At 46.1% G+C, this 13,636-nt stretch overlaps 1 protein-coding gene across 5 annotated transcripts; it reads right to left on the bottom strand.

Moving 5' to 3' along the window:
• Positions 1 to 2,094: 2,094 nt before the first annotated feature.
• Positions 2,095 to 12,521, bottom strand: irf5 (interferon regulatory factor 5). Of its 5 annotated transcripts, XM_035995921.1 has the most exons (10): positions 12,264 to 12,520; positions 10,544 to 10,730; positions 9,130 to 9,155; positions 9,019 to 9,046; positions 7,008 to 7,289; positions 4,723 to 5,112; positions 3,681 to 3,799; positions 2,287 to 2,448; positions 2,206 to 2,224; positions 2,125 to 2,161 (listed from the first exon to the last, which is right to left on the bottom strand). In XM_035995921.1, the coding sequence occupies exons 1-10, from the start codon at positions 12,435 to 12,437 to the stop codon at positions 2,154 to 2,156; spliced, it is 1,395 nt and encodes a 464-aa protein (XP_035851814.1). In that variant the 5' UTR covers positions 12,438 to 12,520; the 3' UTR covers positions 2,125 to 2,153. The 5 variants fall into 5 exon arrangements, 4 of the variants coding, with proteins under 4 accessions (XP_035851813.1, XP_031177388.1, XP_035851814.1 ...); XM_035995920.1 differs by having other exon boundaries at positions 2,095 to 2,224; XR_004108845.2 differs by having other exon boundaries at positions 2,100 to 2,161; positions 2,206 to 2,448; positions 12,264 to 12,519.
• Between the last annotated feature and the right edge of the window lie 1,115 nt (positions 12,522 to 13,636).

The raw sequence follows: 13,636 nt of genomic DNA, 5'->3' as shown, positions 1-13,636 counted from the left end.
CTCCAAACCCATTAGATTAGCATGAAAACATGTCCCAGAGAGAGACAGAATGGGGACACACATGTTATTAACCCCTAGGTTCGTTTTGCGCCAGAATTGTCCTTTAAGGGCCGAGCATAACGTGTTTCTCTCCATTTATTAATTTCTGTTCCACTCCACTGGGCTTGGCGTGGTCCTAACAGCTACTATTTTGACCCTTTGCAGCACCGTTACTTCTCATCAAGCTGCCACTTCCTCCTAACACATCCTGCTGCTGCTGCTGCAGCATGATGGAGAAACACAGCAGCAATAACTCTGAATGGAGCTTTTTATTTTCAGAAACTCCCGGACGGCTCGTAGACAAGTCAAAGCCATAAGCACGTTGTGTAAAGCCGAATTAAAATATCACGAAGCACGTCAAGCTGGAGCTACCAGCTACGAGCTAATTAACGTGACTCAGGTTGATGCTAGCGGGCTCAGGCTAAGTACTATTTAGGAGAGTGCTACTCGCTGACCTGTGGATGAAACCAAATCCAAAAAAATGACTACAGCTCTTGTAAAACGGGTGGCAACTAACTGCAGACCTGTCAGCATCGTAGAGGACTCGGGTCTTAAAGATGTACTACGGTTGGCATGTTCTGACCGTCTTATACATGGCCGTGGAGGAGGACAGTAGCCTCACGGAGGAAGCAGCCACACTGAACAGCTGCAGAGTCCAAACTCTGTCTCATTAACCGTGATGACTGGACGTCAGTGAGGAATCAACATTATTTAGGAGTTACTAAACACTAGATGGACTCTGGTAAGGAGAGGGATTTGTAGTTTTTTAGTTAGGTACTTGGAGGAATTGTGTAATAATGACAGATTCACACATTTTCTTTTGTTTACAGTAAATAAATATAATAATAAACAAATACAAATCTTAAAATCAAGTTCATAAAGTCACTTTCTTTGCATTCATTTGATTCCCAGTCAAGATCCACTGGTAAGAATGGCTTTCCATTGTTAATATGAACTTAAAAACTGTTCTGAAATGCAAAATAATAGAATTTTAATCATGTGATAAAACATGCGATTAATCGTGATTAACTATAGAACTTCAGCGATTAATCGCAATTAAAAAAAAATTATCATTTGACAGCCCTAATATATAGCAGAACATTGTGTGTTAATCGGTCAAACACATCTTAATGTTTCTTGTAGCGTTGCAACTATACATCTCCGACCCAGAAGATATGTTTTCACCTTTTGGTTCATAGATATATTTACACACAGTACTATAATACTGCGTAATAATACTGCTTATTTCCCAGTAAGTAAAAGAGTAAAAAGGAAAGCTGGTGTATGAAAGAATACTGCAGCTGTTTATTGAAATCCTGAACACAGATGTTAAAGGACAGATCTGGAAGTCTTAATATTAATAAAACTTGTTTTAGATCAAACTCCCAGAGATGGAAACATCCAGAACTTCCACGTTATTCTGAACTTCAGAGTTTTAATGTGAAGTCGTGTTAAAGAGAAGAGCCGAGGAGTCACACAGCTACACAGATACATACGTGTATATATATATATATATATATATATATATATATATTAGGGCCGGGACTTTAACGCGTTAATTAATTACGCAAAAAATAAATAACATAATTTTAACCACACTTATTTTTGCACCGTGGAACGTTTTTCAATGAATGAGTTTCGACGGACCGATTATACTGGAGCACCAACTAGCGTTCTTGACTTCCGACAACAACAAACCACAGTGAACATGAACGAAGAAGCTGACGAGACCGCTTTGCTTGGCCCCGTGGATGGGAAATTTTGTTTTAAAAAACGAAAGGATGGAAGCGTCGACAAGAGCATGGTTGTGTGCAAGCTATGCAACAAGGAATCACCGCAGCACATCGAGCCTCAAATATCACCTCAACGCAAAACACATAGGAGTTAGCGTGGACGTTAGCCCGACCGATGCAATTAAAATGTTATTAATTTCGATTAATTAATTACAAAGCCTCTAATTAATTAGATTAATTTTTTTAATCGAGTCCCGGCCATAATATATATATATATATATATATATATGCTGATGATGATGATGATGATGATGATGATGAAGGTGAGGATGGTGAGTGTTCAGGGACCGGCGGGGGGCACAGGGCCCCTGGATGGTGTGTTCAGGGCCCCAGGATGGTGTGTTCAGGGCCCCAGGATAGTGCGTTCAGGGACCGGCGGGGGCCCAGGGCCCCTGGATGGTGTGTTCAGGGCCCCTGGGTGGTGCGTTCAGGGCCCAGTGGGGGCCCAGGGCCCCTGGATGTGCTGGTTCTGCAGCAGCCTCTGCAGCTCCTTGAACTGCTCCACGGTCTGGTCTTTGACGTCGGGGTTCGAGATCTGCAGACGGATGCTGTCGGTGGACCAGCTCAGCTCTCCCGAGAACATCTCTGTCAGGATCCGGGCCACCACCGGCACCACCTGGGCACAACCAGAACCAGAACCAGGTTAAACCAGGACCAGAACCAGGTTAAACCAGGACCAGGTTAAACCAGGACCAGAACCAGGTTAAACCAGAACCAGGTTAAACCAGGACCAGAACCAGGTTAAACCAGAACCAGAACCAGGTTAAACCAGGACCACGTTCAGCCCGAAAACACGTAGCAACCTGTTTATTTAAACTGAAATGGGGGGGTGTTGAACACCATGCTGTGAGCTCTCTGCTCTGCCAGACTCCAGCTGGCAGCCAATCAGCAGAGACGTGTCTGCAGACAGCCAATCAGCAGAGACGTGTCTGCAGACAGCCAATCAGCAGAGACGTGTCTGCTGACAGCCAATCAGCAGAGACGTGTCTGCAGACAGCCAATCAGCAGAGACGTGTCTGCAGACAGCCAATCAGCAGAGTGTTCAACACGTTTCATTTTAAATAACCAGTTTTCTACGTTTAGTCGGCGGTTTAACTAGACACAAGAAGAAGCTCAAAGAGAATATATATATATATATTTATATTTATACTATGGTCTGGGTGAATACTCGATTCTGATTGGCTGCAGGGTGTCCATTAAAAAGTGATGTAGGACACCTACTAAAGGAATTCCGGTGAAACTGACTGTTTACTGTTCTAAATGATTGCGCTACATTAAATCAAAAAGGAAATGTGGATTTATTATTTCCAACTCGTCCTCTGAACACCACAGGATGGAGCTAACACACACAGGCTGCAGGAAGTAAGTTATACTCTGAACACCACAGGATGGAGCTAACACACACAGGCTGCAGGAAGTTATACTCTGAACACCACAGGATGGCGCTAACACACACAGGCTGCAGGAAGTTATACTCTGAACACCACAGGATGGAGCTAACACACACAGGCTGCAGGAAGTTATACTCTGAACACCACAGGATGGAGCTAACACACACAGGCTGCAGGAAGTTATACTCTGAACACCACAGGATGGAGCTAACACACACAGGCTGCAGGAAGTTATACTCTGAACACCACAGGATGGAGCTAACACACATCACGGTTCAAATTCTTCGTGAAAGTCGTTATATTGTTGACGTGGCTGATGAGGAAGAGGAGACGAGGAGACGAGGAAGAGGAGACGAGGAAGAGGAGACGAGGAGGAGGAGACGAGGAAGAGGAGATGAGGAAGAGGAGACGAGGAAGAGGAGATGAGGAAGAGTGCTCTTCTTCTGTGTTTTACGACCTGCACGATGATGAGCTTCTTCTCTTTGGGTTTCCTGTCGGGCCAATCCTCTCCGAAGCAGAAGAAGATGTCGAAGGGGGGGGGGCTCTCAGCTTCCCCTCGGTGGAACAGGATCAGCCCTGGGGACAGAGACACCAAGACCATTAGACCAGGACCTCATGGAACAGGATCAGCCCTGGGGACAGAGACACCAAGACCATTAGACCAGGACCTCATGGAACAGGATCAGCCCTGGGGACAGAGACACCAAGACCATTAGACCAGGACCTCATGGAACAGGATCAGCCCTGGGGACAGAGACACCAAGACCATTAGACCAGGACCTCATGGAACAGGATCAGCCCTGGGGACAGAGACACCAAGACCATTAGACCTCATGGAACAGGATCAGCCCTGGGGACAGAGACACCAAGACCATTAGACCTCATGGGACAGGATCAGCCCTGGGGACAGAGACACCAAGACCATTAGACCTCATGGGACAGGATCAGCCCTGGGGACAGAAGACACCAAGACCATTAGACCTCATGGGACAGGATCAGCCTTGAGGACAGAAGACACCAAGACCATTAGACCTCATGGAACAGGATCAGCCCTGGGGACAGAGACACCAAGACCATTAGACCTCATGGGACAGGATCAGCCCTGGGGACAGAGACACCAAGACCATTAGACCTCATGGGACAGGATCAGCCCTGGGGACAGAGACACCAAGACCATTAGACCTCATGGTACAGGATCAGCCCTGGGGACAGAGACACCAAGACCATTAGACCTCATGGTACAGGATCAGCCCTGGGGACAGAGACACCAAGACCATTAGACCTCATGGTACAGGGACAGAGTATCATGGTAAATTAATGTGTGGATTCTCTTCTGGATTAATGGAGGAGTTGTTTGGTCTCTAAAACCTGGATCAGGATCAGGATCAGAACAGATTATTAGATTATTAGAACAGTTGGAGATTAATGTAATAGTTGATATTTAATGGATGGATGTGTGCAGCTGTGTGTAGGTGATTTCGGGTTCAGTGATTGGTCACCTTGCAGGAAGTCGTTGAGGCTGAACACTTTGATCTTCTTCTCCCGCTCCATGGGGTTTGGGCCTCCGTGTTCGGACACCCCCGGGCCGGACCAGAACACCTTGCACTGGCAGAGGCGCACGGCGTAGATGTCCTGCTGCCAGATCTCCAGGATCAGGCCGCGTTCCATGACATCCAGCAGGGCGTCCGTGTAGAACTTCTGCTTGTGGTTCTGGAGCTCGGCGGTGCCGGGGAAGCGGACCTGCTGCAGGCTGACGGGCCCGAGCAGGTCCACCTGGTCCGGACTCGGCTCCAGCAGCCCAAAGAACAGCCGGCAGCCCTGGGGGTTGCTGACGGTCAGGCAGCCCATGGGCCGGCCGCGGTACAGGAACTTCAGCTCCAGGTCCGTCACTACGGCAACACACAGGTACTGCAGCTGTTACTACGGCAACACACAGGTACTTAATGTTACATGTTAATGTGTTTACATGCTTTAATGTTCAAAAGAAACTGTATTTCCTCATCCTGTCTGAATATTCACCTTCTTCTTGAAATGTTTAAGTGCCTGTCTCTTTAAGAAAAAGCCCAGTCTGCTCTGATTGGTCAGCGTGTCTTCAGCAGCTGCACTCAGTCGGGGAATGACTGTAACGGCACTTTCTACCCAGAAATAGTTTAGCTGTGACATCACAGCGTACAGAAGTCCTGCAATACTCTTATACTCTGTGTACTCTGATACTCTGTGATACTTTCACTGTATTCATGAAGCACCTCCACCTGCTTTATAATCAACAGACTCTCTTTTACAACGTGGGGCCTTAAATAATAAAATCAGACGTGAAAATGAAGAGAAATAATATAATGTCATTTAGTTAATAATAGACTTTAAACGGGTGCTGATTCAGTGATATTCAGAGTCAGAGTGTAACCACAAAACCTGTTATGCTGTTACACCACGCCTTCCCGCTGGGAGCCAACAGGTGTGAGCCAACAGGTGTGAGCCAACAGGTGTGAGCCAACAGGTGTAAGCCAACAGGTGTGGCAACACAACAGACTGAAGGTTCACCTGCTGCTGAATGTAATATGTTGAAATAATAGATTATAAAACAGGTAGCTCAGATCAAGCTCTCTGATTGGTTCATAGATGGGATATTGACCTTTTCATTGGAAATCCATTGCTAGGCAACAGCCTGGCCCCTTGTTAACTTCCTGTCAGTTAATGACATTTACAAACACTGCAACAGGAAATCAACTTGGGCCCATTGAGGCCCGAGTGTTTGTTTACAACCGCGAAATGGTCTATAATAAACACATCAACGGCTATGATTCAAATTGCTTTGCACAGCCATTTGCCTGCACACACTGCCAGGACACAGAGCCGTTTGCCTGCACACACTGCCAGGACACAGAGCCCTTCGTCTGCACACACTGCCAGGACACAGAGCCCTTTGTCTGCACACACTGCCAGGACACAGAGCCCTTCGTCTGCACACACTGCCAGGACACAGAGCAGTTTGTCTGCACACACTGCCAGGACACAGAGCCCTTCGTCTGCACACACTGCTAGGACACAGAGCCCTTCGTCTGCACACACTGCCAGGACACAGAGCTGTTCGTCTGCACACACTGCCAGGACACAGAGCCCTTCGTCTGCACACACTGCCAGGACACAGAGCTGTTTAAAATCAGCAGAGTATCCCTTTAAGTGTTCACTATATTCAGAATATTTTCCCTGCTTTACCTGGCTGTCAGACAGCCCTTTACGTCGGGGAACTGAAGCCGTTATCTCTGCTCTCTTCTACCTCGCATGGGATGCGCTGCCTCCATCCCTTGGTTAGTTTGTGTTGTGGGACTTTCTTTAGCGTTGAGCAAAAGAAATAGTCTGTGCTAGCTGCTAGTGAAGGCTAACGTTACCTACGTGTCTGGCCGAACAGCAGCCCTCAGCGGGGACATAATCACAACATACCGCGGCCATTCAGCAGTCAGTCTCTAAGGAATAAGCTTTGTTTTCTGCCTGCAGACTGTAAATGATAAACGGTCCACCTCAGCCCAGCAGTCCTCAGTGTGTTTTTCAAGAGCAGCTAGTAGAGATGCCGGGAATCAAACCCCCATGTGTTCATGCTAAGCTAGGCTAACAGTTCCCAATGCTTCCTGTGTTCATGCTAAGCTAGGCTAACAGTTCCCCCTGCTTCCTGTCTTCATGCTGAGCTAGGCTAACAGTTCCCAATGCTTCCTGTGTTCATGCTAAGCTAGGCTAACAGTTCCCCTGTTTCCAGTCTTCGTGCTAAGCTAGGCTAACAGTTACTCACACGGGACGCTGTTCAGCAGGTCGTACTTGCAGTGTGTTTGGTTCTGGACGTCCTCCATGCTGCTGGCCTCCATGGGGGCGGGGCCAGGGGGGGCGGACTCAGCCGGGGGGGGCAAAGAGACGAAGCCCTGCCCCCCCCCCACCCCACCCTGAGTCTGGAGGTCAGGGGTCACAGGGAGGCCGGGGGTCACAGGACCAAACGTCCCGTCGGAGGACAGACTGAAGGGACGGACGTCTGTGTGGGCCGCGAAGCTGAAGGAGGGGGGGTCGCTGGGCCGGGGGTCTGGGGGGACATGACATCATCACATGACATCACATGACATCATATTACATCATCACTTTACATCATCACATGACATCATCACATGACATAGGAACCCAGGGTTCTACGAGGTAAAGTTGAGACTTTTTAACACCACCCAGGATGCCAACTTGTCGACCGTGTAACGGAGAATCAGCGTGGATTCAAAGAAGAGAAGTATTTACCGAGTAACGCTACCTGGGTTTAATTAAACATTTTACTGAAGTGTGTTTGTACTCAAACATGAAATTAATAAAATATTTGTCATAATCACGGTTATTTTGGTTAATATTGAAATCAGGATTATTTAATCATTTACTGATTGTCTTTTGAAAAGATGTTGCACTCAGACAAAGAGTTTATCTGCAAAACCTAAATAAACCTAATTAAACCTAAATAAAACTAATTAAACCTAATTAAACTAGTGCTGTCAAACAATTGAAATAGTTAACTCACAATTAATCACACTTTTTTATCTATTCTAAATCCTTGATTTCTTTTTGGCCCATTATTTTTTCTCATTTTAATGCTCTTATCATAATGGAGAAGTAGATTGGCTTGCTTTGTGCAAATGTTTTTTTAAGTTTGTTCTTAGTTGTGGTATCCATGTTTAAGTTTGTAAGTTTATTTGATTAGGACAATGCACATTAATCAACATTTCTGTAAATGCGCCAGTGTTAGCCAGTTGGCTCATTTTCAACTGTAGTCCTAATTACCCAGCATGCATGTCTTTATGGTGGGAAGAAACCGGGCCACCCGAAGGAAACCCACGCAAACACGGGAAGAACATGCAAACTCCACACAGAAAGGCCCGGAACGACCTGGATTCTAACCCACAACCTTCTTGCTGTGAGGCAGAAGTGCTAACCACTGAGCCACCATGCTTCTGTCTGAAGCATAGACTGTTAATATTAATATACAGTCTATGGTCTGAAGTCATCCATTGTCGCCTGGCTTTGACGAGGGGGCAGAGAATTGCCATCAGCTGTGTGCTCGGCCATCAGCTGTGTGCTCGGCCATCAGCTGTGTGCTCGACCATCAGCTGTGTGCTTGGTCATCAGCTGTGTGCTCGGCCATCAGCTGTGTGCTTGGCCATCAGCTGTGTGCTCGACCATCAGCTGTGTGCTTGGTCATCAGCTGTGTGCTCGGCCATCAGCTGTGTGCTTGGCCATCAAGTGGTATTTCAGACTGGACGTGCTGCGATGATAGCTCAGTTCACAACGACCAAACACACAGATCTCTTTGGTCTTGTCAATGGAACCATTTGGCAACTTTTTAAAAGTAACCTTTCCATTCAGAATCTTATTGGCATCCATTTTGGCGTCTCGCGCTCGCCATCCACTCAAAACGTAACGTTAGCCTACTACTCTTTGGCCAGCTCCAAGCCCAAACTAGTGTGTGCGGCGTGCTTGTTGTTGTGTTTCCGTTACTAGTTGTTGCAACAGCATGTGAAAAAAACTACTACGTTTGCTATGCCAAAAAGAACGTTAATCTCACGATAAAAAAATGTACGCCGTTAATAACGCGTTTAACTGACAGCTCTAATCAAACCTAATTAAAATGACTCTTTTAATGATTGGTAGGAGCTGAAATCATAATCCGGATTAAGATTTAGATGAATTGCCCAGCGCCATGACACCGGTGGAAGGAGCCACAACATTTGGCTTACAGGCTGTTTCCATGGAGACGGTGAACTAAACTTTGGACTTACTGATTGTGAGCTCCATCAGATTCGGCATCTGAGAATAAAACACATTGTTGTTGTCAGTCAGCTGATTAAAGGAGACGTGAGTTTATATTTTTCACACATTGTGTTCCTCACCTCCTCGTCATCCTCATCCACTCCGTCTGAAACAGGAAACACGATCAATACTCATTATTAAATCATAGATACACAGATACATATATCAGCTCATATATGTCAGAATACACGATCAATACTCAGTATTAAATCATAGATACACAGACACATACAGTATCTCACAAAAGTGAGTACACCCCTCACATTTTAGTAAATATTTCATTATATCTTTTAATGGGACAACCCTGAAGAAATTACACTTTGCTCCAATGTAAAGTATGAAGTGTCCAGCTTGTATAACAGAGTAAATGTGCTGTCACCTCAAAATAACTCAACACACAGACATTAATGTCTAAACCTGGCAACTAAATCATCACATACCCTTCACCATACCCCACATCATCACATACCCTTCATCATACCCCCACATCATCACATACCCTTCACCATACCCCCACATCATCACATACCCTTCACCATACCCCCACATCATCACATACCCTTCACCATATAGAGATTAGCATGGGGTACTTTCCATAAAATCATCTCTCAATGAAAATCAAACCAGCTATTAGGCTAACTGACATAAAACCATGTTAATCTCTAGGTATGGTGAAGGGTATGTGATGATGTGGGGTATGGTGAAGGGTATGTGATGATGTGGGGGTATGGTGAAGGGTATGTGATGATGTGGGGTATGGTGAAGGGTATGTGATGATGTGGGGTATGGTGAAGGGTATGTGATGATGTGGGGGTATGGTGAAGGGTATGTGATGATGTGGGGGTATGGTGAAGGGTATGTGATGATGTGGGGTATGGTGAAGGGTATGTGATGATGTGAGGGTATGGTGAAGGGTATGTGATGATGTGGGGGCCAAGGGAACTTTATCAGGATGCATAGTATCCTGGATCCATGAAATAACTGGCCTTTCAAAATAAAAGTCTGCCTGCCTCTATGGGAATTTAACATAGGGGTGTACTGACTTTAGTTGCCAGGTTTAGACATTAATGGCTGTGTGTTGAGTTATTTTGAGGGGACAGCACATTTACTCTGTTATACAAGCTGGACACTTCATACTTTACATTGGAGCAAAGTGTAATTTCTTCAGGGTTGTCCCATTAAAAGATATAATGAAATATTTACTAAAATGTGAGGGGTGTACTCACTTTTGTGAGATACTGTATATCATATATAAGACAGAATAAACTATGAATACTCATTATTAAATCATAAAGATACACAGACACATATATCAGCTCATATCCTCTGGCAAGTTTTAATAATTCAGTTTTATAAAATCTGAGTTTACAACTTTATAGATGTAAATCCAGTTGTAATGTGGGAGTGTGTGTGTGTGTGTGTGTGTGATGAATGATGAATGAGTGATGAATATACAGATAAACCTACCGTTTATATGGTATATATATATCTCACCTGTGTTCCCGCTCTGCTCACAGACCTCGTAGATCTTGTAGGGCTGGACCGGTGTTTCTTTGGTGCCGTCGTATTTCAGCTGAAACTCTCGGCTTTTGTTCAGAGCGCAGCGGAGGTTAGCTTTCCACTTGGCAGGGTCGGGTTCATCCACGCCATCCTGGTACTTCCCCGTCTCCACGGCCCACGCCTGCAGATATATATATATATATATATATATACACACACACTCACCTAAAGGATTATTAGGAACACCATACTAATAACGTGTTTGACCCTATCCTCGCAATGTGGGCCAACATGTCTAGAGAATGCTTCCAGCACCTTGTTGAATCAATGCCATGAAGAATTAAGGCAGTTCTGAAGGTGAAAGGGGTTCCCCACACCATTACACCCCCCCACCACCAGCAGCCTGCCCAGTGGTAACAAGGCATGATAGGTCCCCCACACCATTACACCACCACCAGCAGCCTGCCCAGTGGTAACAAGGCATGATGGGTCCCCCACACCATTACACTACCACCAGCAGCAGCCTGCCCAGTGGTAACAAGGCATGATGGGTCCCCCACACCATTACATCACCACCAGCAGCAGCCTGCCCAGTGGTAACAAGGCATGATGGGTCCCCCACACCATTACACCCCCACCACCACCACCACCAACCTGCCCAGTGGTAACAAGGCATGATGGGTCCCCCACACCATTACATCACCACCAGCAGCAGCCTGCCCAGTGGTAACAAGGCATGATGGGTCCCCCACACCATTACACCACCACCACCAGCCTGCCCAGTGGTAACAAGGCATGATGGGTCCCCCACACCATTACACCACCACCACCAGCCTGCCCAGTGGTAACAAGGCATGATGGATCCCCCACACCATTACACCACCACCACCAGCCTGCCCAGTGGTAACAAGGCATGATGGATCCATGTTCTCATTCTGTTTACGCTAAATTCTGACTCTACCATCTGAATGTCTCAACAGAAATAGAGACTCATCAGACCAGGCAACATTTTTACAGTCTTCAACTGTCCAATGTTGGTGAGCTTGTGCAAACTGTAGCCTCATGTTCCTGTTCTTAGTGGAGATGAGTGGTACCCGGTGGGGTCTTCTGCTGGTGTAGCCCATCCACCTCAAGGTTCTGCGTGTTGTGGCTTCACAAATGCTTGGCTGCATACCTCGGTTGTAACGAGTGGTTATTGGAGTCAAAGTTGATCTTCTATCAGCTGGAATCAGTCGGCCCATTCTCCTCTGACCTCTAGCATCAACAGGACTGCAGCATACTGGATGTCTTTCCTTTTTCAGACCATTCTTTGTAAACCCTAGAAATGGTTGTGGGTGAGAATCCCAGTAACTCAGCAGACTGTGAAACACTCAGACCAGCCCGTCTGGCACCAACAACCATGCCACGCTGCTGAGATCACCTTTCTTTCCCATTCTGACATTCAGTTTGGAGTTCAGGAGATTATCTAGACCTGGACCACCCCCCTAAATGCATTGAAGCAGCTGCCATGTGATTGGTTGATTAGATAATTGCATTAACGAGAAATTTAACAGGTGTTCCTAATAATCCTTTAGGTGAGTGTGTATATAGGCATATATATATATACAGTGTATATATATATAGATGTATACACATACATACATACATACATACATACAGGCATATATATATATATATATATATATATATATATATATATTTGGTATGTTCAGACCTTGAAGATGGTGTGTTCCTCGTCTGCGGCCTGCGTGTGGCGTGTGGCGTGTTTCCAGGGGATCTGGAAGAGGCGGTGGTCTGGACTGATCCACTGCAGACCGGGATACCTGCCGCTGTTCACCTGGGTCAGCAGCCAGGGCTTCAGACGGATCCTCCGCGGCTGCACGCTCATATTGGCAGGGGGAGGGGTGGGGTACACTGGGAGGGGGGGGGGGTACACTGGGAGGGGTGGGGTACACTGGGAAGGGGGGGGGGGTACACTGGGAGGGGTGGGGTACACTGGCAGGGGGAGGGTACACTGGGAGGGATAGGGTAGGGTACACTGGGTACACTGGGAGGGGTAGGGTAGGGTACACTGGGTACACTGGGAGGGGTAGGGTGGGGTACACTGGGAGGAGTAGGTTAGGGTACACTGGGAGGGGTAGGGTAGGGTACACTGGGTACACTGGGAGGGGTAGGGTACACTGGGTACACTGGGAGGGGTAGGTTAGGGTACACTGGGAGACCTGGATGAGGCGTGGTAACCTTAAAGTGAGTAGTAAAGAGGTATTTATTTAGTACAGGGCCGTTATTGTAGTAAAGATATTTATAGATATGTGTAACAGGATCTCAACCTGAGTTTAATACTTCAAATGTGATAAAACAATCTGCAAATATGTACTGAGACGTGTGAATGTGTACTGATATATGTGAATGTGTACTAAGATATGTGAATGTGTACTGAGACGTGTGAATGTGTACTGAGACGTGTGAATGTGTACTAAGATATGTGAATATCTACTGAGATATGTGAATGTGTACTGAGACGTGTGAATGTGTACTGAGACGTGTGAATGTATATTGATATACATATGTGAATGTGTACTGAGATATGTGAATGTGTACTGAGATACATATGTGAATGTGTACTGAGATACATATGTGAATGTGTACTGAGATATGTGAATGTGTACTGAGATATGTGAATGTGTACTGAGCCGTGTGAATGTGTACTGAGCTATGTGAGTGTGCACTGAGATATGTGAATGTGTACTGAGACGTGTGAATGTGTACTGAGATATGTGAATGTGTACTGAGATGTGTGAATGTGTACTGACATATGTGAATGTGTACTGAGATGTGTGAATGTGTACTAAGACGTATGAATGTGTACTGAGATATGTGAATGTGTACTGAGATGTGTGAATGTGTACTGAGACGTGTGAATGTGTACTGAGATATGTGAATGTGTACTGAGACGTGTGAGTGTGTACTGAGATATGTGAATGTGTACTGAGACGTGTGAGTGTGTACTGAGACGTGTGAGTGTGTACTGAGACGTGTGAGTGTGTACTGAGACGTGTGAGTGTGTACTAGGGCTGAACGATTAAT

Source organism: Sander lucioperca, chromosome 20, assembly GCF_008315115.2.
Source record: "Sander lucioperca isolate FBNREF2018 chromosome 20, SLUC_FBN_1.2, whole genome shotgun sequence".
NCBI lineage: Eukaryota > Metazoa > Chordata > Actinopteri > Perciformes > Percidae > Sander > Sander lucioperca.
This window is presented reverse-complemented; position numbering and strand designations above follow the sequence as displayed.